At 36.2% G+C, this 27,593-nt stretch overlaps 1 protein-coding gene across 7 annotated transcripts in view; it reads right to left on the reverse strand.

Annotated features, from left to right (window-relative positions):
• The window catches only part of VPS13B (vacuolar protein sorting 13 homolog B (yeast)), a 484,692-nt gene that overhangs the window by 81,218 nt on the left and 375,881 nt on the right, over positions 1-27,593 (reverse strand). For all 7 annotated transcript variants that reach the window (XM_010577053.1, XM_010577052.1, XM_010577051.1 and 4 more), the window contains 3 exons: positions 24,834-24,971; positions 13,084-13,491; positions 731-930 (listed from right to left, as the gene is read on the reverse strand). In XM_010577053.1, the coding sequence (XP_010575355.1) occupies positions 731-930; positions 13,084-13,491; positions 24,834-24,971 (746 nt within the window). The remainder of the gene's footprint in view (positions 1-730; positions 931-13,083; positions 13,492-24,833; positions 24,972-27,593) is intronic.

Genomic DNA, 27,593 nt, shown 5'->3' on the forward strand with positions numbered 1-27,593 from the left:
CTGGGAAAAGACCTAATGACATGACTAAATGTCAAAATTGCCTTTTTGTGTTTTATATGCTTGATTTATATATTTATTTTAGAACATTTGGTGTGTATAGATACTACAATAAAAATAATTAAAACAAGACATATCTTAAAGCCCACTTGTTTAAGCCCCCCAGAATCTATTTTTCATTTCAAGAACTCCCATGCTTCTTGGACTGGTTTCAAGTTGTGGGCACTTCCAGAAAGGAGAGGATAGCATGGAAAACTGAGTATTAATTGCTACAAACAACAGTTTATAATTACTCCCCTGAGAAACTGGTGTAAGTTTAAAAAGAAAGGATATGTATTTCTTAAAGCTACCCCTAGACATTACAGACACATAGCTCATGGACAGACAAACACACACACATCAGAACAGGGTCCTAGATATTAAGTGTTAGTAATTTGATCCAGTGGTTTTAAGGGAACACACACATACAGCTACAATACATGGCTTAAGCGGTATTTAAAAAAAACCAAAACACTGTACACAATTTTTCAATCAACAGTTTACATGAAAGAATAGATACTTATTTTAAAAGGTAATATAAAACCCAACCAAAACAAATAAGCAAAAAACCCCAACCCAATGAACTGTTGTAGGCTGCAAAGCTTTACAGGCTTTCATGCAATTTATTTATGAAATCTCAATCATCCAAAGCCAGTCCAGCTCAATAGCAGAACCATAAGCATCTCATACAGACCTGCAGCAGTCCTCCTCTCAAATCGATGTATATTTTTGGAATAGATTGCTCTGGGCCAGGATCACCACTGTGCTTACACCACTTGGCTTCCACATTAACAGAGCAGCAAAAAGGGCCCATCAGAGATCTGGCTCTTTCTTTGAGACTTGTTTTAAGTAGGAAATCTTTTATGTCAAGGACAAAAGATGATCCATGGATTCCTAAAAAGAGAGGGAGACAATTAATCCCGCTGGTAGTTATTCTCCCAACATTTATGTGCTTATCTCCTGAATTCACTTTACCACGAGCCTGGGAATCTCTGCCCACAAGCTATTACTCACACAAGTAGTCCCGCTGACTTTCATGGAAACACTTGTGTGGACAGTCACTCTCCTCTCCAAGCAAGAGCATCGCAGTTGGGTCACAAGACTTGTGATTTTTTTTTTTTTTTAGCTTGCTCTTCTGACACTATTGAACATGCTTTATACAGTGTTGCAGTTATGGAGCAGGTATGTTTCATGCACATTCCTTACAAAGAACTATTTGCCAAAACATTATGACTTTTTACATGTGTGATTATTTTAAGCTTTATGAGAAGAGACATTTTTCATTAAACTATGATTTTTTTTTCAAAAGAGTATATTAAGAACAAGAACAGCTGCTTCTCTTGATTGTATTTTAAACTGATAGGAAATAGCTATTTTGAACGATTCTCTCTGCTTTTGTTCAGGTTAGTTATTATAAAATATTGCCAGCCTTTAGAGTGCTTAGCAGGAGAACAAGGGTAATGTTTGAATTCAAATAATTAAAAACAATTACTGTAACTCAAAATATATAATGTGTGCTTACCAAAAAACCAGTTTAATCTAAACTTTTCACATCATAACCATTTGCTACTTTACATAGCTTTATAAAAGATAAAAATGATAACGGGAGGTTAGATTTATGACAGAACTTATGTACTCTCATTAAAGATGCAAATATTTTTAGGAACGAAACACCATCCAGAAACGTCACATCTCTTGTGAATTTAACTTACTGCAAATCACTGTTTAATAGAACAAACCATAGTTAATATCTCTGTATTTCTTTTGTATATTTACATGAAGAGTACTACATCTGAGGCTGGGTTAACTTTTTTCTCTTCTAGTGCTCGTACTTGGACTTAACACTCAGAATATTGAATGTCACCATACTTTATAATGCCCACAGCTTATTTTTCTAATGAAACTGGATATTTACAGAAGGCAAAAGATTGAAAAACACCTAAGGCTTACATACAGATGTTTCAAGCTACAGTTCCATACCTTTGCTGGCAGAAAAATCCCACAAAAACACTACTCGCTGTTTTGAATACGTGCAGTAAAACTTCTATGAATCTCTTCTAGAATCCAGAAAGTCTGTCTGCATCCTGGGAGTTATGATTTCATAATACCGAGAAATATTTTATACAATGGAAGAAAATATATTGGATTTTTTTTTTCTTTAAATCCAGCATCCACTAGGAAGGTGGTCCAACAGTCCCCATAGCGATAATGGCATTGAAGTGTATCCAACCTGAGTAGGAACCGCACACAAGAAGAATCTCTCCCTTGAGCAGTCTGGATTTTATTAAGAATGATCAAGGGGTTGAGTAAACCTTTGTCCCACGCCAATCAACAGGACCATTGTCACCAATTGGGAAAGGGGTTTTAGCTCTGGGTCATTTAGGCTGGCTTCTGAGCCCCTGGGTCTCATCTCATGTAACAGGTTTATATGACAGAAGCTGTTCAGTGGTTTTTTGACACTGAACTTCAGCAATAATCATGAAAACTAACATCAACGCACCCTGACGCCTCTCCTTTTGGTAATGGTTCAGACTTGATTCTGTAAACTGTGGCATGAAGCAGTTTCACATACAGTTTTAAACCAAGAAAAAGAGGTGTTTTTACAGGAAAGGCTCACCCTCACCCTGCCATGCTCAGTTTAGTTATTTTAAGAGGCACTACAATATTTGGAAATTCAAAATTTTTTTATACTGTACATGGAATTTTGATTTTAAAGAGGAGAAGTTCTCAGTAACTATTGCACAATTCTGCAATATACAGAAATGTTCTATAGTTTTATTGGAATATGTGCCAAGTTGCAGAAATAACAAAAGGGGAAAAGGAATGCCAGAGTATGACTGGTTTTATTTATGTTTTCTTTCACTGGGATTACACTTGGAAGGATTATCCTTTGCAGTCTTTTTCTGCTGTCATCTCAGCTCCACAGAGTACAAAGAAAACACAATATCCAATGGCTTAGAAACAGAACTGAGCATTCGGCACATAATGCTGCTGGTTGAAAATCAGCAGTGCCTTTCTCAAATGCTATGTAAACAATGAGAAATGAAGACACAATTAAGAATAAGGAAATGTTGGTAAATTTTAAAGAAATAAAATATTACAAGACACATCCATGGATTGTGTCCTACAAATACCAGGAAAAGCTCACAGACTCAATGAGAGATTTTTCTTTTTCTTGCTGCAATGCAGATTGCTCCTGTATAGGCAAGAATCACACCCTCATCCTTCCTAGCAGTTATATCTACATGCCCTTTTGGGGATGAAGCAACTCTTAGCATAAAAACCACTGTGCTCTTAATAAAAAAAAAAATGCAGAGAGCATTCAGACAAACTTGCACAAAGTGATGACTTGAGGAAGCTTAAAGAAAACAAATGAAGATCAACAAGTATGCACAATCCCTAAAAAGCAATAGTAAATAGAGAGATCTCTGGGCCGGAGAGAAGCTTCAATAAGGTACTGTTACTACAGAAACCCTAAAAGGCTGACATTAGAAAAGAAATAATCTTACATCCTAAGGGAAGGGTGTGAATTAATACCAGTATGCACTAGAAGGGAGCTTATTTTAAGATTGCTAAATGCCATACTAACATTCAAAGTATACGCTCAGTTACTGAAGTTGCTTTCCTGTGACTAAAGCAATCATCTCAGAAAGGTAAAGATGCAAAATAATCATAATCTGTTTTTTCCCCCCCCGACACTGTTTTCAGTCAGTCCTTTCAGGTATCTCTCACAAACTTCTATTGTAGAATTCTAACTTCAGTTGAAACAGATTAAATCAAAATCTCCATTTGAAGTGAACTTGAGATGGCACTACACAGAAGTAATATATCTTCATAAACGATTGTTGTGACATGCAGAAGTTAACTTGTTCTGTTTGGATTATTATGAACACCAACACACTTTTCAGTATGTGCAATAATTTACTTCTGAGAACAAATAGTTTCATGACTTCTAAAATACTCCTCCAAGAGACTAATAAATATAAAGCACTTGCTTTGGACAGTGTTTAAAAAATGCTGCCAGCCCTCCATTGTCAGACTCCACTCAAACCCACAATAGCACTGCAATATGCCGCCACGCTAACTGAGCAAAATACAGCTTACACCAGGCTTCTGCATGCCATTGGAAGGATTACCTTTATGATGACATATGCTCAAAAGGAATATCCAGATATTTTTATACAGTTGGAAATAATGTAGGAAGGTTTGAAAAAAAAGTTAGCACTTGCTTGGTAATGTCAAGAAATTAACTTGCTCAGAAGTTAAAGATGGAGATCATTACGAAAGAATAGTGAAGAAAATTTACTAAAAGACAACATTTGCTTTGATATTCTAACACCTTTCTTTTTTTAGTCAGTAGAGACTTGATTTATGCTAACATTTACAAAGACATCTCATAGAATCTGAGTTACCTAATAAGGTTATAAATATAGTTATATTAGAGTTTATATACAACTATAATATAGTTATATTAGTTTTTACCAATAGCAGGAGGCTTCATGTTTGTTGAACTGCCCTGTGTGCATAAATCTATTTGTGTGTATAGAAAAAAAAGAGCTAGACCATTTTAATAGATGCAGCAAATACATTAAAACAACCCTTGCCTTACAATCTCTTAGTGTTTAGGGAAAACAGGTGTTAAAAAACAGTTCTGTTATTTTTTCTGGTTCACAGACAAAGGGAGAGACAATGTTTTGACATTAACTATGGACTTTCTGTTTTCAAAAATATTTTAAAATACTGATATTTGAATCAATGCCAAATGAAACAAATAGAAATGTAGCAGGAGTTTTTTTCCTTCTATTACGCTCTGTGCATTTACTCTTCCTTAGATAGCTGCAAATCCTGTTTGGTTCACTGCACTGTCACCTAATACAACATAGAGCACGATTTTAATTGGCAAACTTCTATATGGGAAAAGAGTTTTAAGAAAATGGAAACACATGTATTATAATAAACATAGCACATGGCACTGGACTATATTCGAGCTGTCTTTTGAAAAGCCTCTTGCAAGCTAGTAGCTTTGCTACAAACCATAGCACTAGGAACAAAATTGCTTTTCTGAGTTTGGGGCAGCTCAGAAGCAAGACTGTGTCCCAGAGCACAGACACTGCCACACTGATTTGGACTGGGCAAGATGCATGTGAGTGATATATGTCGTCTGCTCCGACGGCCGCAGCTGGCAGACTGCATTCCCACCCAAAGGATCACGGTGCACTCTGAAGGAAGGAGTCCAGGCTCCCCCATGGGCCCTCCGTGCCTGGGCGGCAGCGATACAATCTGGCTGTTGAAGGTTAATTAGCAAGTGGTTTTCCTTACTACCTTCTGCTTTAATGTCACACATTACTTAAGTGATAATCTGTGATATTTGCTTCTGAGCATTCACTCTTTGTATCTGCAACTTCAGTAGCTAGTTTAAAGTTGCCAAAGATACTAAGACAGCTTTGAATACGTAAATATGTTATTATATCTAATATATTGACAGAATTATCTACGTGGGTTTTTTCCTCTTGAGAAAACTTCAGATACATCATGTAATGAGTAGCTATACTACAGTTACACTGCTCTGTTGACAGGTATCCTCTGCAAAGCAGCTTCTAAGAAGAAAGAGTAACAAAGCTATGAAAATAATTACAGGGGAAATACTGCAGTTAATGTAAGAGTCAGCCAATTTATTCAAGTCTGGGAACAGCAGTAGCAAACAAATTTTGAGATGTAGTAAAGGACAATTTTCCAGGAGAGATTTAGTTAACAATCCACTGACCGCACTGGATTTCTCATCAGTGTCGAGCTGAATCTTATGATAGTTCATTCTCCCCACGAGAACAATATTTACACATTACCAATTAACTATTCTTTAGTGAAAGAGAGTTTTCCAGTATTACATAGGGACACATGTGGGCTCTGTAAAAACATGAGATGTGTAACACACGGTAAACAGAAAGTAATGATCTTAAACAGGCCAAACCCTTGAATTCGTCACTAATAAATGTCCCCATGCATTCAGCAGTTCTGGCTGCTGGGAGCCTGTTTTCTTCAAACACTTCAAACACTAAAATCCAGGAACATTTATTATTTTAATCCATTACAGGCAGTGCTTGATTTAACTTTATTGGTTGTGGTGGTGGTAGTAGTTATAGTGGGGGTAAAGCTATGTTCTTTTACACATCATTTCAAAAGGGCTTAATTATATTTTATAGCTCAGGCCAGGAATCCTGCTTGTTTTGTGTCTAACAAGGTTCAAATGGAGTTCAGGTCAGTGATGAATCAGAAGAGAAGTCAAAGATGGTTATCTATTTGAAATGAGCTCATCTCCCTTAAAGAATAACTGGGCAGGTACATAATGTTCATTACACTACTGCATACTAAATAGCTGAAAAATGTCAATTCGCTTGTTGATTTGGTAATTTTGGATTTTGTGATGCCTGATCAGAGAGGGCATATTAAAGTAAAGATCTAAAGGGATTTTCATTTTTGGTCAAGGCTGTCTTTGGTATAGAATAATTTGGAACACATTTGTAAAGCTCTATCTTATTCTAATTAAGTAGAGAAACATGCATAATGGAAACCAACAAAAATAGTGTTCATTTTGCACCCGTGAGTCCAGCTTTCAAAACTGAGTACTGTACTGACATGAGTAATACTTGGTTCTTGTATCATAAAATTTTATTTTTAGATAGCAGTTTTCAGAAAAGTGACTAAACATTCGTTCCAGCTTTACAGATGGGCATGGAGAGGTTCTTCAATTTAAAAAAAAAAAATCTATGTATTTTCACATCTTAATTTTAGGTGGTTGGTTGAAAACTGTGGTTTATTTTCAGGAGATAGTACCTACAACTGTCACTGATGTACAAAGTTGTAGATACTTAGCACTACAAAAAAAATCAGACATTGAATGGTTGCACAGTAAATGAAGCATTACAAAATAGTGGATGCCACTCAAAATGTAGCCCTATATAACTGCCACAAAGTTGAATTAGAATTACAGCTTTGGTGTCTTGTTCCTCTGCTCTACACTTGATTCACTGGATTTCAACTGCTTTAATAAACTAACTAGTCCATGAACTAGAGGGTAACTTTTCTTTACAAATAACCATCCTGAAGATAGTGCCTGGCAGCACCTGATCTGTTTGAGCCTCTATAACCCCCTGAATCATGCTTATGGGAGTCCAAGTCTTGACAGATATACCCAGGCCACACAAACTGAACAGGTTTCCCTGCACTCTCAGGATGTGTTTCCCCAGGATTAAGGCCAGTATGGGTCCAGGCTCCTATCTTCCAATCTTCTCCTCCCTTCGATCCTTCCTCCCCCTCCCTCCTTTCTATACTTCTCTGAATTCTCTTTTGTGCCAGCATGGTCATTAAAGTGTACCTGTCCAGTGAGCCAGCTGAAGGAGATGATTTTGCTGGAAACTTTTCTTTCCTGTTGGGTTATCTTTCAGACGGAGCAGTGCCCTGACTCAACTCAATGAACAGCTGCCTGAGTAACAGAGCTAGCAGAAGGCAGAGTGTGGAAACGTGCAGCCACAGTAACCTAAACTTCCTATGGAACTGCACCTTTTGTTTGGGCAGCAAGCTGGTGATCTCATCCCATTAAAAATATTCTTGTCATAGAAAATGAAGAAACTTGTCGCCAGTATGTCAACAATTTAAACAACTTAAGGAAGTAGTCCGTAAGACTGGCCAATAATGCCTAATCTCTGTGTTCTGTACCTCATGCTGCAAAATGTAGATTTAACTGGAGGAATTGCACAGAAAGCATAAAATGTGCAAAGAAAACATTCAGCTTTCACTGTTATCTGTATTTCCTCGTGAATGTAAATATTCTACAGAATGAACTACCATGAAAATGCTGTATCACCTACTACTGCCACATACAGCACTGGGATCCACATAACAAAAGAAATTCCAGTCTCAAAATAATATGCAATTACTTTCACAATAAAAGCTGAAAAGATTACAAAAACAACCGTATTTGTTCAGAATTTAATTTCATTTGGAGTCAACTTTTTGAAGTCAAGTTATTTCAACTGTAAATACAGTTCTGCAAAATTAGTGCACACTGTCTTGAATCAACAACCTACAACTAACTTTTTTTCCTCCCCTGAGTTAACATGCTAGTTCATCAGTAGCAATTCTGAACCCTGTTACAAAGTACTAGTAGGGAATCTGACCAGGATTAATAGTGGTACTCAGTCCTGGGATTAGGTGGTGTCTTGTTTCATGGATTTTAGGCCATCTGTTCTTCCCTCCTACATTATACTCCTGCAGAACTATAAACGCACCTCCACCTCAGGGACTATAGAAAGGAATTAGAATTCTTCTGCTTTTCATTATCACAAGATTCAGTAACTCATTTCATTGTCAGGATAATCCCCTTTTACTCTTTCTTTTGCGCTTGCAGGGTATGCCAAAATGACAAATAAAATCCCAGATGTTAGAGACCTGATGAGGTCTCCACCTTTTCTTGAGTGTTGGGTTTAAGCTACTTGGGACATGGTGTCAAATCTGACAGGACCCTGATGCCCACACCCAATATTTATTAAGGTTTGTTAGTGATTTGTATAGCTGTCTACAAGCTGCACTTCCACCTCAATCCTCAGTGGCCATTTAAATATTTAGTTTGTCCTCTGGCTTTTACTGACAAAGAATTAATTTCCTATTGTTCAAGTGTTGGAAAGAGTTTATATTTCTTTCTAAAAGTAACAAAGGTCTTCTGGGTGTTGTAAATGGCTTGTTACTGCTGCATATTATTTTAGGTAGTCATATCTAATTTAATGTTTTATTTCCCCATGGGCTAACTCGCATATCTGTAGCATCCAAAGGCTATGACAACGCCTTAGCAGAGTTTTCTCGAGAGAGTCTGTTAACTCCAAAACGAAGTTTGGTCTTTGCTCCACACCAATTAATAGCTGCATTTAATTTTTAATATTTCTGTAAAGTATCTTAAGTATGTAATTTCTTTCAGGTTTAGTAAAAATACTTGCGATTGTCATATGCTCAACTAGTGTTTATTTTTTCCCCTTATTTATATGCTAAAGTAATCATCTCTGTATACAGGACGAAGGGCTGGGGAATTCTGTCTATGATCTTTGGAATACTTTATGTCTGTAACTCTCTCAGTTCAGACACTGAACAGCAAGACTTCCCTCCTGTGTCCAGCCAGAGCAAAATAAGGCTCCACAGAGAGGCTACAGGCTTCTTGCTGTCTTTCACTCTGGGGAGAGTACAGTTCTCAACTTCTCTCATTTATCTGCTCTTTTGGCAGGTAGGTAGTGCTAATTTCAACACCAAACCTAAATTAACTGAAAGCCATATGTTTAGAATTGCATTCTATTTCCTAGTATTTATTGCTAAAAATTCTTTCAACTTTAATGGCATGTGAGTGTTCTGGAGTGAGCTACATACCTCAAGTGTGTGGTACCAAGCAATTTCAAATCTGACTGGGTACATGGCACTCGAGAACTCTAGCCACTTTGTACAAGATGCCACATACTTCAGAGGGCAAAAATCACTGAACCAGGTCTAACGATAATTCTTGAACTTGGGGTTTTTGTCAACAGTACAAGCTGCCAAAAATGAGCCAAATGTTTGTTATTTGCTTGTATGAAATGGGTACAAGTTTTAACTTGTAACTCCAAGCCACAAAATATAAAATGACTACAGATAATTATTTTATTTAACATCAGTACAACTTAAACTCCTGCCCTTAAGGGTATCAGAAAAACTATACTGGTAGCCTCTTCTAAAGTAAAATTAATAATATCTGTTTTTCAAAAAGGGATTTTGTTTTGGTTTGTTTTTTTGCCAATACACTGCATCACATTCTACAACAGTGTTACTTTACAAAACCCAAAATACTCGGGATTTCACCATAAGTACAGAGGAGAACATAAGTATTCTAGCAGAAATAGTAACCATGTTGTTATAAGTAACTGTTGTATTAAAACATGAAAAATGTCCAAAAAATGAAGTCCCTTGACACGCTAAAGGTTTGGGGTTGTATAACAGTGCAGCAGGATATGTAGAAATAGAGGTGTTTTAATTTGATCCAACTGCAATGTGAGTGTTCAACACTTACAATTTGTTTTGTTAGAAGTGAAATAATTCAACTAATTAGCCCCTGTGTTTTTCAGAAGCTACATCTTATTACTTTCCTAAGAAATTAAGGAACAGAAGGCCTTTAGCTTCCATGATTAAACCAGGAAAGTCTAGAGGGAAAACTGATAATTAAAAAAAAGTTGTATAGCAAGCTTCTTTCTTAATTTCAGCTAAAAAAATTGAAGCATTACACAAGGTCATGCACTTTTGTTTTCCCCCTATAAGGGAGGCAAAATACCGACAATACATTCTTGCGAGTTTTTTTTTGCTAAATAATTCCTAGCAAATAGGATTCCTTACAAACCAACTTCATCTCCTACATTAAAACTCATCTGGAAAAGGGGTCGTTTACACTGTTTATAAAACAATGCCACATAAAATGTGTAAAAAAACATATTTCACTAAAAATAGCTTGCGTAAGTAAGGGATTAGAGTAGTTTCTACTGCTATAATTGTTCCTTTGTAGTTTTTTCCATGATATTTTTGAACAGTGTTTTTAACTATGTTTATTAAAGTCAGCACATCAAAAAGGATCAAAGAGAACGCTAGTGAGAACCAAAGGAACCCCAAGCGTATTGTGTTGTCTCACTAGGGAGTTATGCAGATTCAAGTAAACAAGTGCAAATTGTTGAGGTTTTAATGAAAATTTTCTACAATTATTGTATCTGAAGTCATTCTATATAATAACATCTGTACAGCAGATGGCTATACTGTACAAAAGGCAAGCAATGCTCCTTTTTCTTCCTCTGTTTTAACTGTACATCTGAGATGACTACTTTTGTCATTGTGCTTAGTTTGGTTCAGCAAATAATTCGTAAAATGCAGCTGCTGCAGATGGTCACAATAGTTATTTGACTGTAAAATCGAAGACACAGTGAAGTATTTGCGTATTAGTTTCATTCTGTAAAAAAAATAATCTGACATTAAGCCTGTTCAGCTCAAAAGGTATATCTATAAAACCTTTTGTAAAAAGAAAACTAGTGAAGAACTGACATATTTAAATAGTCCTTGCTCCCAAGACACAGCTATTAGACCTTTTTGTAAAATTGAGTTAGCTTGCATGATTTCTTTGCAATAATAAACCAAATCTAGTTAGTAACTGTGGTATTCTCCTGAAGTATTTTTTACACAAGGTTATAACACCGTTTCCCCCCATACTGAGTAATTTATCTTCTTTTCTGAAGTTATAATTTCCACTATTGGTTTCTATTGGCACTTTAATTTCAAATTAATAATTTTAAATAAAAATCCAAACAATTTATTAAAAGAATTTTTGAAAGTTTCAATCAGATTTGTGGAAGTGTGTTTTTCACACTTCTTGAAACTTAATTTATTGCACTGTGGCAACAGCATGCAATCCTCATGCACATGTATTTTTCTTGTTATAAAGCAAAGATAAGGCAACTTTAACTGGAAAAAAATGTGAAAAGAGTCTGTTGATGTCTATTTATTGTCTGGTTATGAAAGTTCTTCATACAGAATAATTTCCATTTTCATTAGATTCAGCATCAGTATTGCTTTACTTAACAATGCTTGCCAGACTACAAACATACTGAAGATTCATGTATAGCTTGTGACATTAAAAAAAGAGATTGGCTTCCTCAGACTGCCAGAAGAATTAAGAAACAGAACTTTGTAGCAGAATGTTTCTGAGGCTTAATGTGCAAGGCAAGGTACATCCTCCTTCTAGAAGGATGAAAAACTCCAGGGTAAGCGATACACACTGCTGAGTTTGCCAAATTGCTTTATAAGTACAGTGACGGAACGGTCTCGGCTTTGATTTATCAAAGCTTGCTGTGGACACCGTAATGTACCATGGGACGGATAATATATAAATGATAGAGGGGAAGTGATGGAAGGAAAGAGGATTATTACACAGAAAGAAAACTAGAACTATTTAAAGGACATTAGAAAGGCCTTTTACTCAGTTGCAGTGCTTTCTATGCTAGGGTTGCAATCTGATTGGAAAAGCGTGGGAATGCAGGCACTGTTCCTGCCTGTACTGCTGTTTATTTATGGATAAATCAAGAGTTTCAGGCTCCAGCACTTTCACAGGCTTTCATGTCCTATGAACCTTAAATTTTTCATTTTTAACTTTTAAAACAATAAAGAAGTACTGAAAGTTGCTGGCCTGAGGAGAAATATTTCTGATGAAACAGAAATAAATCACCACCTTGCTTGGCCTACAACTTGTTCCTCTCAGCTACAGACCGTTTTACCTCACAAGCTACTCTGCCAACTACCTACATCTGGCCCATCTCCACATCATGTAAATGTACCATCTTATTAGTTTTATTAAAAGACTAATAAAACAGTTTACAAAGACACTGAAAATGTCTTCATTTTAAATGAGTCTCTGGTATCCTTTTAATTGTACCCAAAATGTAAAGTTTCCTTGCAGTTCTGCAGTAATGAGGCTGGAGCGCCCATTTCCCCTGTGTGACTCTCATCTGTGCAGAGGAAGCATGTAAAAATTTAAAACTTCATAAGCCTGGAGAAGAATAACGGTATGACCCCGTATTTACATAGTAGCGTATGTCAGGGCTCGGAACAATTATTTCTGTATTTTTTCTAAACAGAAATATAGGGTCCTAACAAGAACATGTAGTTATAGAGTGAAAACTGTCAAAATTTTGCCCTTTGAAATATGTGCTGAATTATCAGAATACCAGAATAGTGGTTCTTGTAACCACTACTCCAGCCAGAATTCCATCAATAAATTAGTAACTACAAGCTGGGGGATATTAACTACAAAATTAAGCACTCTTGGGTGCTGCCTCACTGAAAGGAAAACTCAGGTAATGGAGTCTATCAGGGATTTGCTATTTTCTATTGTGGATTTATGATGTTAGCTAGAGGAGTTCCCCTCAAGGGCCCACGCTTTAAAATGGTTACTAGACCACCACTTAACAAATCAGTAGCACTTCCAACTTCCAAAACTCTTACCTGCAGTTTTATGTCCACTTTTAATATTCAGGCTCCCACTAAGGTTTGATAAAGAGACTAACATACAAGGTTTACTGGGATGTGGGATGGTTTCCATCGAAACAACCATCTGAACGGTGTGAATGGAAATTTTCTGGAAGCAAGAAAGGGCCCGCCACAAGTTTTCTTGTACTGAAGCCTTTTGTGCAGCATTGGTGTGCACTGCAGGTAGCAAATCCTTTGTACTGGGGTGTTTGGTTATCAAAATGACATCCTCATCTGGAATAACGCCAGCTGACGGAGCAGACTCCTTCCTGGGCTCATCATCATTTGTGGTTATGATTTTCTTCAAAAACTGGTTTATTTGATCAAGTCTGACAAAACTGAGATTTGCTTTCAAAGGTTTTGATATGTCCACATTTATGTCAGCTGTAGGAGGAAATTGGAGAAAGAAATATGAGAAGCTATAGTGCAATTATTCAAGCAATGTAAAAATATTAGGCATTTAGTGGAGAGAATGTTACTTCTACCGTTTCATTAAAAGGACTGAATCAATGGTATAACAAAATGAAACAATATTTTTAGGAATAAATCTGAATTAAAACATCATGAAAAGTACTATAAGCAATCTTCACTATATACAGTTTTAAAGGAAGAAACATGTCACAATGTTGATCTTATTTTCTGGTTTCTTCCCAGAGATCACCACAGCCATCTGAAAGACACACACTTTATTTGAGTGTGCAGGAGGATAAATTCATTAGTCCTTTTGTGTCAGAATGAAAATATACTTCACGTTCTCTTGAGTTTTACATCCAGTAGAACTATTTGACTAAACTCCAAAGACAATAGTGAACATTTTCAACACATTTAAATGAGTGAATAACATGTTTCCTACACAACTAATATGCAGTATTCTTCAATGTCTTTTCAAGATGAAATGTGAAATAAAAAGCAAATATAAAAACTGAGGTATATTTAGATTTATTTGTTTTCCAGGGAGATTGGAATAACTTAATATTTTTAAAACATTCTTTGTCTCCTTAGTAAAGGATTTTGGTACTTCCCAGACTGCTAAAAGTCTTACAGAATTTTTAGAAATCACAACTAATATGAACAACATTGACAACAGTGATAAATTTAGTAGCTGAGATGTTGCAATTACCCAGATTATTTCACAGATGGGAAGCAGGATTTTACGATGGTTGAAACTTATTTCTCTGCTGCTATCTCCCTTTTTATCAGCACATTACACTTCATTACAGAAATTCAGCTTTTACTTAGTTTTAAAAATTTTTCATTTTAAATTTGGCTTTCACCCATAATGAGACAGCTACCCTGGGCAGGGGGAAAAGTTTGCTTTTCGCTTTGCTGTTTGATTCCCACCACCCCACCTCCAAGAACCAGAAATGATTAAAATTCTGTGCATATATCTAAACTAGTTTAAATGTTCAGAGAAAACAGCACCACTTAGTTTCAAGTTTCATTATAAATATGTATAGGAAACACTGTTGAAGGTTTTACACAGATTAATGAGTATTTCACCAAAATTAGGACCTAGTTTCAAGTTGTCCAGGATCACGTTCTACTCTTAATGTTGATGCAAACTGATGAACTAGATTCTCGCACTCTTTAGGTAAATTACAAGTTTTTACAATGGTAAAGGGCTGCAGCAGCAGAGCTTCGGAGGTGCTCTTAAGCATAGGCTTATACTGACTTCAGAGGGTTCCAGGCACATGACAAAGCACCTTTCTGACTCCCCAAAATATCTGGGGGTTCTAAATTTTAGTTAGATGCTTTGGTATCTGAACAGATAAGTCTCTGAATTATAAACTAGCACTTTTTCTACAGAGATAAGAGAAACTTATTAATGACCATGTAAGATTTGTTATGGCTAAATTAAAAAACCCCAAACAATCTTAGAAAAAAGTCTGTAGTACTCCACAGCTAACCAAAATTTAAGACTGAAAAACTATTTTAATTGTCACTTACTAGTTTAATTAATGGTTTTCTGAAAATATTTTTTTGTGTGTGTCAAAGCCTTCCATGCTGAACTAGAAACTGTGGCAAAACACTAGCTAACACGTGGGCCTAGTAGAAAGGCGAGTATCAAAGCTAGTGAGCTGGACATTAGAAGAGAGCAAGATTTTAGGCATCCAAAACCACACAGGAGCAACTTGGAAGATTTTTCAAAACATTTATGTACTGATATTTTTAATTAAAACCAAGGGAAGAAAAATGTCTTAACACTTTTGAAAATCCCTCCACCCTTCTTGGTGCTAAAGAATACCCCCACGCTTGCCTACATTTTTGCACACATCCTTGGTTCTCTCCTCCCTTTGAATAGAGAAAGGAGACTTATGAAGAAAGTAGAGACCCATGTGACATCACGATATTAATGTACTTATGATAGTCAAATGGAAAGAAGTGTTATTCTAATGAAATGTTTAAAAAAAAAACCCCAACCACAAAACCCCAAACAAACAAATGAGCAGTATTTTTAAGATGACCCAAGTTTGCAATCCAACTTGCACTAGGATTTGGGTTTCTGAACCATTTAGGCACACTCAAAACAAGTTCTGTATTGACTTAATTTTCTCCTTTACTGATGTAGTAATAAAGGAGTCAAATGGAATAGATGTTCTTGGCTTTGCTACATAATTAAGTCTGTAAGTTAGTAAATGAGGAAAGGACCCTTATTGCTTGGTGTGACAGCTTTCATGTCTAACTGCTTTGTCAAAGGCACATTTTATTGCCAACGCTTTCCTATGGTAGTATGCTCCAGAAGAGGAAAAAACAACAAAAAAACCTACAACCCCCAAACTGCTAAGATATAAGTTGATAGAACAGGTGTCAAGTTAAAGCCAGAGAGTAAACTGACAGAGAAAGATTTAAAAGAAGATGAATATGAGAGCAATAGTTCTCTCTTGGGCTTCCTCAGACCAGGGCAGAGAAGACGCAAGGGCACTGGTGAAGCTCAGCGGTGGAACATGCATGGCACCTGTGAACCTGAGCCTGTGTTTTATCCCTGCTCTTAGTCACTTGTTTTCATAAACACCTTGCTCATGCAAGACAGCAATAAAAAAATGGACACTAGGACACCAGAGAAAGGCAAATGACTTCCCTGTATTCTGTTTGGAAACTGTGTGTCACACAGAAAAATGTTGTCATTACTGATAACTTGACAAAGGTTTGTATTAAGTTATTATTATCCAGTGAATCAGCCCCGCCAGAAGGTGGTGGCAGCCAGAAGCATAATTGCAGAAAATGTAACTCTGGAACTTTCGCTGCAAATATTTTAACTACCTCATAATGACATAGGTTATTTTTACAACTGGGGAAAGATTATGTAAGGAGATTCTTTGGCATTTTAAGTAAAACATTGAAAAAATAAAAATCCAATTGAGCAATCAACATGTTTTTAGTCTTTGTCCTGTTCTACAATTTATACTTAGAACTGTAAAAGAAACTTCAGCATTCCTTCTAAGAAAAACATATTTAAGTGTTGGACAGAAACAGCGAAAACTGATGAAATATGAAGAGCTATTTATAGCAGTTGATGAAGATAGATGTTCAGCAGCTTCTCCAGTCACTCAAACTGGGCTACAAAGAGATGTTGCAATGTAAAGGGTCACCTAGACGCAGCTGGAATAAAATTTCCAGGGTGCAAAATCCAAGGATAACAGTCTTTTTTAGATGATTTTGAACACCTTGGGAAGCACACCACACAACACTGTGAAGATTCTGTGCCAGTAGGAAAACACAGGTTCCTATAACTCAAACAACTCATAAATTGTCCGAAATTACATTGGAATCAGGACAGGGCAAAAGGTAGCTCAAAGCCACCTTTAATTCCTTGATTACATCAGTCTCTCCATTGCCTACTAGTGACTGGCTACCACAGTTATATACCCCAATACTTTCTTTAGATTTAAGACATAATAGCAATAACTTATTTTGCTAGGTATTATCTATTTCCAGCAAATAAATAGTAAAGAGACCATGTTGCTTGTAAACAAACTGCGTTCAAGTAAGTTATTTCTGTTTATGTTTAAATCATACTGAACTAGATGATATCAAAGCAGTATTTTTTTTATTACAGTGTAGCATTTGAGTGTAGAATTTGAATTGTTCTTCCCCTCTCTCAATTTCTTCACTTCATCTCTTTAGATTAACCAGTAAATCCATGTATGTCAATTACTAGTTTCTAATTACCCTTCACAACTTTCTGAACAGCTACTAGGAAACAGAATGATGAAATAACTATTGAGTTAAAAGGAGATTAGATAAATATAAATAAATTACTCTTATTATATGCTCCCACCACGCTAGGAGATGACTTAACAGTGAAAGGAAAAGAATCACATTGCAATAATGAAATCAGAGAGGGAATTCAGGTCCCAGAGGCGATTCTACAGAGTTTATGTTAATGTACACCTTGTGGGGGACCAAAAATCAACTGGAATAGTTTCCTGAAAACTGTTTCCAGCTATTTTCTCATTTAAAAAGTTCCAACTTCACTTGACCCATTAGTCATCATATTACTTACATTTATTATGTATTTTGAAATCTATTACAAAAAACCCAATGGATTCAATATGGCCTGTTTGAACAAGATCATAACATCTATAAAAGAAAACCTATGAGCAGCACTCTGAAATTTCTGTCTGAAACAATTTCTTTCTTTGTCATTTTATTACTTAGAGCTTCAGATAAAAGATTTCAAGGTTATGAGTATTTTACCCTTGTTCTCCATAACATTCAGATTTGTACTGTGAAGATATAATTTCATTCTGTGAACTTGGGATAATGATATTACTCAGAAGGACTTTTTATTTGGTGGGCTAAGGATGAATAAGCAACACAAAAATAACAGAGCTCCTAGCAAGTTACTTTAGGTCAATCCCAGCTCTTACTTATTCTAATATATGCCATAACTTAATGTACACCAGGTTATTATTTCTATGACTAGTAAACTATCATAGTATACTCTTAATCTGACAACCCACAAAGTAAACTCCATGAAAATTATTTATAAGCTTTATTTATAAGACTGGGATCTTTTCACAGACTATGAGAAATGTTGAACTGTGAGAGAAAAAAATATAGCATTTTCCAAGAATTTGTTCACTTCTCATACCCCTCATTTTGCAGTGGACCTTTTATTTCTCATAGCTAATATAGAAAAGGCCAGGTGTCTCTTCCTCAGGTTGGACATGGGTCTTGCTCTCCCCTACTCCAAGAAGGCTGTAAAATATTAAACTTCTTAATAAATACTACTGCTATAGAAGAAACTACTATTTGCCCTAAACTCTTATGAGGATTGAATTTCCTGGTCCTAAACAGAAGAGGAGCAGACAAGAGGCATGAAACATTTTACCACCAGTAATATTCTTTCTCTGGGAGCTGATGTAAGGAGTCTAACAGAGGAAATCTGAGGAAGGTAAAGGTAATCTTGAGCCCTGATTCTGATTTGGAGTCAGGGTGGCCCTTCAGTAACAGGGAAATGGCTGAATTGCAAAAATTAAATTTATAAAAATAGGAAAGAGACAGACATGTAAAGAAAAGACTAGCTGTACTGTTCTCAATTGTCCCTGGTCAGGCATCAAAAGAGAGACAAATTAAAAGAAATTGAAAAGTAAGAAGAATACAAACGAATTGTTTTTATCCTCTAATTCATCGTTCCCAATTTGGATCAAGGGAAAAGAAGGAAGAAACTTGAGACAAGGCTTCAGAGGCCATCTGCAGTCCATCTTGTATTCTGCTTCTGTGAGACAGATGCCAATTAGTCTGGAAGAGGCTGGTAGTCACTACTCAGTATTTCTGCCTACCGCCGTCTGTGTGCTGCAGCCCCACAGAAGCAGCTCTCTGAGGCCAATATGGCAAACTACAGCTTTCAGGGAGCTTAATCAACTCGAGCCATGTGGGGTGTTCCTCAGCGGTAACAACTCCTACTTCCACAAACCAGTATGTCAAGTATGTCATTGACATTACACAAAGGAGACACCAAGACATTGACAGTTCTATCTAGCCAGTGCCTGGGTTTGAGATCCCAGACAAAGCTCAGTGTGATGTAATTCTATTAATACTTTTAAATTGTCACAACTGAACTGAAATCAATTGTTGTAGGTCAAGAAGAACAAAGATACCATTAATAAAGGATGGAGGGTTACTGCTATTCATAGGATGTTGACTGAAATTAAGCAACAGTGCAACTACCAAATACACTACAGAAGTGTGTCAAGAGTTGGGTGGCAAGGCTGAAAACTACAATGGGGGTATTGGGAGGCACTACCATGAAAGGAAAACCCTAGCGAAGGGAAACATTAATTCTCTCAACAGAGAGTCAGGGAAGTTGAAGCACAATACAGCGAGATGAAATAAATCGTTGCAGGTCATGGAGCACATTTGTGGAAAAGAACCCATAAATACTAACTCTCTCTTATCTGCTTAGCTGCTGAATAAAACATCTATATTAAGACATACATGAAAAAAGAAAGAGGATTTCAGAAAATTGAGCAAATGTTTGAAATAAGTTTTAAAACAATGCCAATACACTGAAAAACATACCAAGAAAATATTTTCCAACTTATCCATGTGGCTTTGGTGCGCAGTTTGCATTTTCAGTACTTAGGCATTTAAGAAACTAAATTTAAAGTAAGTGTTGTAGACGCTGCTTTTAGAAAGGTACTTTGATAATTTTACGCATTATTACACTGATATTACAGACAATAGATGTGTCAAAACCAAAGCAATACCTACAGGCTGGTACACCTGTTTGGAATATTTCTCTTTGCCCTCTTAATCAAATAAATATCATTTCATGGCTACAGTGTCAGTGCTTTAAAAACTTGTTTGTAAAAGAGTAAAGGGAAAAAAAACTACTAGAAAGCTCAAAAGTTTTGCAAATGACCCAGAGTTAATTAGAAAAGTCTGCACCCTGGCTAGTTCCCCTTCTCACGTGTCAGCTCTCATTAAATCAAAAAATTCTCATTTCAAAGTTAACAAACACCATGGTTAACAAAACTGTTAAACTGGGATCAAGTGGGCACATTCCTAGGTTTATATATGATGTCATGCTAAGCAGCCCACAGCTGAACTTGCAAGTAGTATGAATGATTTTTCAATATATTAAGTATCTGATCTAATGCTAATTTTCTCTCTATAGGCTAACTGTGCTGGGAACAGGTGGCCCTGCTTTCAATTACGGAGGGCTAACATGCCAGTGTGAGGCCTGGATTAGTTCACCTTCTCACAGGGAATTTGCCTCGGTTGGGAATGGATTTATTATGGCTTCACACATGGAACGGAGCTCATGTCAGCTGAGGGCAGTGATACATCATATGATTCAAATTAACCTGCTGTGGACTGTTCCGCAGGGCTGATATTGTGTATTAAAATGACGACATTTTTAAAACAGCTTGAAAGAAACCAGGATTGCTGAAGTGCAATGGTTCCAATTTGTTCCAACTAATCTATCACCTGCTGGAGATATTATTCTAGTGGGTTTCTGGTAGCTGCTATTTTCCAGGTTTCTCCAAACCACTGACCTTGCTAATGGATACAATTGTTGCCTCTGCAAATAGGGGGAAAAAAGCTGGAGAGAGTGCCATGGTGCAGTTTAGTTTGTTGCTTTTTACACCTAACCCTAGACCCAGTGCTGTGCCCCTCGCAGTGTCCAAACCATGCCATGGAGGGACTGGCAGGAAAGAGCAATCCCCCAGTTCTCACTTTATCTTTCAGTGGGACAAGGCATTTCTTAGTCTGGATAGTTTCTGCTGTAGAAATTATTTTGAAAGGTGAAGTATCAAGGACTCCAGTTATCTCACACCTAGCCTAATGTCTTCCCAAGAAACTGCTGGGGGAAGAGGACTTTGGCATAAACCATCTATATTTTGCATGTGTAAGTACTTTAAGGCAATATTTTGTATCATTTGCATGCAGAAAGAATACATCAAAAAGACAGCTTTTATACCTAAGAAAGCGTAGTTGATTTAAAAAAAGAATATCCAAAGAAAGGACTAGAGGGTAAAGAGGATAAATTTTCAAAAACTGTTAAAACAAGATGGTCATATTTGTTCCTCACCTAATGAATAATATCTAATGCTGAAGCAATAAATAGTTCACTTATATGTATTAGACAAGAATTAGATGTACAATCCAGTAGCAGCCTGAATATAAAAGAGAGACGGTCATGTAAACTGATGTAGATGGAATTTAAAAAATTTTAAATAATTAGTTACTGTAGAAAAAGAAAGAATAGTCCTTTAATACATTGTGGGGTTAAAGTTGAGGTCTGTTCCCACAGGCCTGATGATGAATGCTTATTTCTCCTAGGATCCTATTACCTTAAATCTGGAAGAAATATCATTTTTCTTTAGTTGCCAAAAATGTACAAAATAATCAACTCATGTGGCAAGAAGTGCATTAATGTATCCTGTTATTCTCATTTAATTAGTGGTTTCCAAGTTTAGCTACTTGCTGTAGTTTTTTGATCTCCGAGCTAATATGGACTGACAACCTGGTTTCCTGTGTGGTGAAGCCATACGATTTTTTATGGAACACTATCTACTTATCTGCTTCAGCTGACAAACTATTTACAAGGAGTACCGGTTTTATCTAACACAGCAAACACTGGGAACCACTTGCAGATTTTTTGACTGCTTGCATAGTAGTTTGCATCATAAAACATAGGCATGTTTGACTTATATTTGAAATTTAACCTCAGCAAACCAACAATGTATTTCATAAGAAAAATGATATTACAATTAAACCACTGAACTTTGAACACTTAAAATCTATACAGAAAACTGTATAGTTATCCCAACTGCTACAACCAGATTTTTGTCTGCATAGGCACAGCTTTTAAAAATGTGCTGACTTTTCAGAACAGCAGATGACCTGTACCCAACAGGTAGCACCTACTAGTGCATCCAATGCATTTTAATAATTTAATTAGTGCAGTTATAAAACACATATACATAAATTTATGAAAACACACAGTATGTCCTTAGAAAGTATGCCAGTTAGTAGCAGCATTATTTGCCAAATGTTCACCAAAAAAGAGCAGGCCTTCAAGGCCTGCAATATAAGCGTACTCTAGCAGTGCATTTGTTTATTCAATTTATTAACTGTGATGTCTCCCATCACAAATAACGTTTGTCTTACAACCTTACAACAGTTCTCAGGAGTTTCGCTGAGGATCTTGTCCTCAATAAACAACTGCCAGCTTAGTTAGGATCTGGTGATGTAGACACTTTCTCCAGGCCTGCTGAGGGCCAAACTACCTCACCCTGCAAGAAGTTGTGGTTAGAGGACTTTCCCCCCAGGAGAGTTAGTAACTTATTTTCCAGTAGCCTGCTGAGGAGCTGTCAAGCTTTCATAACTCCTTGCATGTGCTGTTCTGACGCAATCACATGCAGAAAGCGCCTTCCATTAGTCATCCAATGAAACCTCCAGCCCCCAAGGAAGGTTTCTTGGTGAAGGTTAGTTTATTTGAGGAGGATCTCATAGTGGCAACAGCTGAGGTCAGAAAAATCTGCAAAGGAACGCAGAGCTGTTTTGTTATAGTACACCAGCAAAACACTTCATTAAAATTCAGAGTAATTACTGTTGAGTCGTGTGTAATGATAGTTCCAATTTGCAGCAAAAAGACGATTAAAAAAAAAATGCCTTTTGGCTAAGAAGAGATCCTGGATGAAATCTCTGAAGTTTTATATGCTTAGCGAGAATAAAGAGACTGAAGCTTTTCATGCATTAATTTATGGGTTTTTTCAGTTTCCTTATTAGCCAAATACCATGGAGGAGAGAGATTTAACACCGATTCGAGATCTGACTGAATTGTTGAGAATGGGTTAGTCACTTAGACTACTTGTGAATATATACTTTGCAAGCTGGTACCAACTTCCATGTTTGCTAGTTTAGTTAGAAGTCTGTCCTACTGACAGGAGAGCATCAGGGAAACACCTTCAGGTGTGTAATAAATTAAATATAAAGGCTGTGCCAGGAAACTACAGTGAGAACCTTGAGAAAAGGGGAATGCACAGATGAATGGTCTGGGAATATGGGAATCTGCCAGATGTGGGAAAAGAGGACACAAAAGAATTGAAGAAAAAAAAAAATAATAAAAGAAAACCAGTCTGGCAGCAGTGACCAAAAGGCCACTGATAGTAGGTGCCTCTACCCCTCTTGTGCTGGTCATGATCGGAATGAAAATCTACTATTATTATCAATTAATCCTTCAGTTCAAATGGCAGTAGAACATGCAGTAGGTCCGAAGGTTCAAAGCCCTCTTAATGAAGCTAAATAGGGATCAATATAACAAAAGCTCTGCATTGTCAGGTGGTTTTAAAATCTTCCCTTAAAATAATGCTTTTAAGGCAGCACAGAAAACCAGAAAAGGGGCAATAACGAGGTTGTTCACGTACTTGATTCTTTCCTTGAGACTCCTGCCTGCCTGCATGCAAAAAATCGATTTGCAGGTTACTTAACCACAGTATTTATAGTCAATGGGTAAATATGTGTGTCTCATTCTCTGGTTGTTCAACTTGATGTCCTGAGGTCTGATATGCAGAAGTGATAAATGCTTCACCCAAAGACAATATGACCTGTGTTTCCAAAATCTAAATTTCTATATTTTTAAGTACCTTGGAAAACTAAATTGTGTGTTTTAAATCGGTAACCTTAATATAATGAGAAAACCTTGAATTTCCCTGTGCCTCAGTTATCTTCCATGAAATGGTGAGGGCATACTATTCCATCACCCATGGAAGGGTTGTGCAGGTAAATTAGTATTTCTGTAGTGCTCAGATCCTAAAGCAGGAAGCAATGCAGAGGAAATAAGTAATTCTGCTGTAGACCAAGGTTTAGGTAGTGTGCTGTAAGACTGTATGAATAGGTAACTGAATGAATAAGAAAACCCAGTACTGAAGAATTGCTCACTAAATGACTGATTAACAGCTCATTCTGTAAGCTGAGTAAAGTAAGGATATTCAGAGAGGAAAAAAAAAGAAGTGTTACACAATTCAACAAATTGTAACAAGTATGCATAAGAGAAATGAATTATGATGGCATAGGTAAATGTAAATGTATTTTCTAGCTTTTAATATAACCTTAATTATATTCTACAAAGTAATGTAGTTATAAACACATAATTCACAAAATAGAGAATGGATAACATAATTCAATTTGCAGGAGTTTCTGACACTCTAGGAGTGAAACTTCAAGTCACATTATTTTAATTAAATGCTAATAAACCTTCATACTACACCACTTATATTCTGTGTTAATTAAAGAAACACAATATCACTATTTTTTAAATATTACAGTATCAACACTTTAGGTTGTAGGAATTCGCAATGCCAGGTATCCAGATTCCAAAGAACCCAAGAGTAGGCGCCTTATAAAAATCTTCAGAAACATTTTAAAAGTCAGCTTTTATAAACATAACTGTAATAAAATTACAGTTTTTCTAGGGCTAGAAGCAGGTAGGTTTCAGTCCGTTGGAAATTTGCCAACCTCAGCCTTCTTGAAGAGCAAAATTTCTAAATTTACTTTGGGAAGAAAATAAATAATTAGACCTTAAACCTATGACTGGTCCAGGACAGACCATTCCTCAACTTTGATTTCAATTCAGGGTAATTGCTGGAGGAAAATTTCACATTCATTAGCAAGGAATACAACATTTTTCTGATGATCTAATGTGTGTGTCTGTGTGTGCATATCTGCAAATAGATTACATCAGAAAATAGAGCTTAAAGTGCAACGTTTACCTGGTCCATTAAGGAAGTCTTTAATTTGCACAGTGATAAGAGGAGGCGGAATACCACTTTTAGGATCTACCTCTCCTGCTACTGTCTGCAACCAAATCTTGCAATAATCCAGAGCTTCCGGTAGAGTCTTCCCAGGATCTACAGGTAATAATGATCATAGTCATTAATGATATTCCAGGAATATGATACCTAACAAAATGCTACATACAAAATTGATTAAATAAAATTAAAAAGTTTAAAATGTAACACAGTAAATAATATTCCTAATACGACTGTTATACATAGCATTTGTGCCTACAGACAGATGCACGTGTGTAACAATGCACGCATACATAGGCAAGAGGGCAAAGCTGTTATTAGGCAAAATGTAGAAAATCTGCAAAAATACCAAGTAAAATATTAGTGAAAGACTTCAGTTACCACAAGATGACTTTAAATAGCGCACAATTTTAGCTTTATTTATGATGACACTTAAGCGGTCCTTACAAGAGAATATGTGCTCAAACCCTGCTACTTCTAGATTGTATTTTCATTGCCAGGTAGAGAAAATAATAACGGAAAGATAAATGATAAAGGCTAAAAGACCAGAATGCTACAAGGTCTCAGCAATAGAGCATAATGACAACATGGTTATATCATTCTCTTTGGAGTTTCACTCAGTAGCTAATCAGTAGCTATTGTTGCATACCACCTTGAATTGTATTCCTCTGATCAGTTTATAATATTACAATAATACATTAAAATTAATCTCCTCCAAGTGCTATTCTTGTCTTCATTTTCCGCATATCACTAATTGAAAGAATAGTACTGTAAAAAGGCTTTTTAATCTTTAGCAATTCATGACCTTCCTTATAATAGTCTTCAAGTCTGGCACTACAAATCTTAAATTCTAAATAATTTTTCTTTATTATCAAGACTGCTATGTTAATTATTGAATGCCTGCCTCATCCTTAATGATTTAAGGAGATTTTCTTGATGTTATTCTCTCCCATTTTCAGTCAAGTAGAAACTGTTATAATTGCTTTATTTGAGTTTTACTGAATGGATTCCTTTCAAGAACAGTATTTACATACTCACTATTATAGTCAACATATGGTATCGTGGTATCACAGTCATATGTGGACTGGGTATATAAAGTCAGCTTTGGAATTTGTATTTCTTGACCTTATCATGTGATTCATATAAAACTTGGCACATATGAACCCTTATGTGATTTCAAAGAACCTACTGAAACCAATTGATCATGACTTTAGATCTATATGGAAAAGATCAAAAGTTAGCACATTCTTCTGTTTTTATTTGATCAATTTTCAGGCAATGACTTTACAGCAGTATTTGTACTGCATGGCATATACATTACAGCCTTTCCTTCCCTTTATTCCCACTATACATTTATAAAGTCAGCTCTCAACAGTTATTTAAGAGCTGTCACTGCATACAACGGATTTGTATATTTTCCATGTGAATTTGTACATTTTTATGGTTCTTAGCCCTTTCCTTTAATTACATTAACAAGAATGGTGTGGCACACTCCCTTTTCTATGTAACTGCTTTAGGGAATATCTTGTTTCTTGTCTGGAGTTTGGCTAGTATACTGAAAATAATAATATTAATAAAATCTTTACCACCAAAGTACACATCTTTTCCAAAATATAGTTTTGCAGTTATTCTGAACAAGGATGTTATCTCTGACTTGGATCTATACCATAATATCTTGTTTTGTGCTGGTGGCTCTTCATAAGTAATATGCTAATGTTTTTCAGAATATATAGTGTAAAGCACTATAAAAATTACCGAACATTGTGCAACGAACACCACTGAATCAATTAAATTGATCTCTTAAGTTATTGTTCTTTCAGAAGTATTAGTATAAACATTTAGGTGCACCAATATGGGGCAAAATGTTGCAGTATGCCAGTATTTTGTCTCATTTCTGAAAGATACCATCACATACTATATATAGCAACCTAGATCATCTACCGGCTTTTCAGAAAATCCAGCAAATTTAGTCAAACATTTCTTTTGAAGAATACATTTACAGCTATTCCTATTTACCCTAAGATGTGTTTATGTTGTAAAATATCTAATAATTATTTCAAAGTTGTAGCTGTTTAAAGATGAAAATATCTCTGATGAAAAGAACACACATAGCAGAAAACCCTTGCATGACATAATACATTAGCTATACAAACACTGCCCTCAGGGCACTGGGAATTGTAGCATGTAAGCACAGAAATTAAAAAAAAAATAAAGGAACCATGCAGCTCTCAGGAGATTATTTTGCTCTGTCATGTCTCCAAGGAGCGCAGCAACATCACCTCTTCATTACCTCGGGCACTGCAGGACTGGGATACGTGAATAACAAGGACTCCAGAATTTACAGATTAGGAACACAACACAAAGAAACCTCAATGCACAAAATTAGCCTGAGTCCAACAAAATATATTATTTTTAACGCAGCACTGGCCTTACTGATTTCAAGGTTGGGGGTTTTTTTTTAAATTATCTTTTCAGTTCAAGTGAAACTGTGTTATTCTGAAACTGAGGTAATTCTGGAAACAGGATAGTTGCATTGACACAATTTTGCATTGGAGGCAATAATCCCAAAGGGCCATGCAAAAAATTAGTTTGAGTGCTTCCAAGCCCATGGCATATGATTAATTTGGAACCTGGGTAACAGACTTGACCGTACATCCAAATATGCCAGATACAGATCAATAAATAAATTTTACCATAATGAGAAGAGAGCTAAAATCCAGA

Source organism: Haliaeetus leucocephalus, unplaced genomic scaffold (genome assembly GCF_000737465.1).
Source record: "Haliaeetus leucocephalus isolate CR32 unplaced genomic scaffold, Haliaeetus_leucocephalus-4.0 Scaffold555, whole genome shotgun sequence".
Taxonomy (NCBI): domain Eukaryota; kingdom Metazoa; phylum Chordata; class Aves; order Accipitriformes; family Accipitridae; genus Haliaeetus; species Haliaeetus leucocephalus.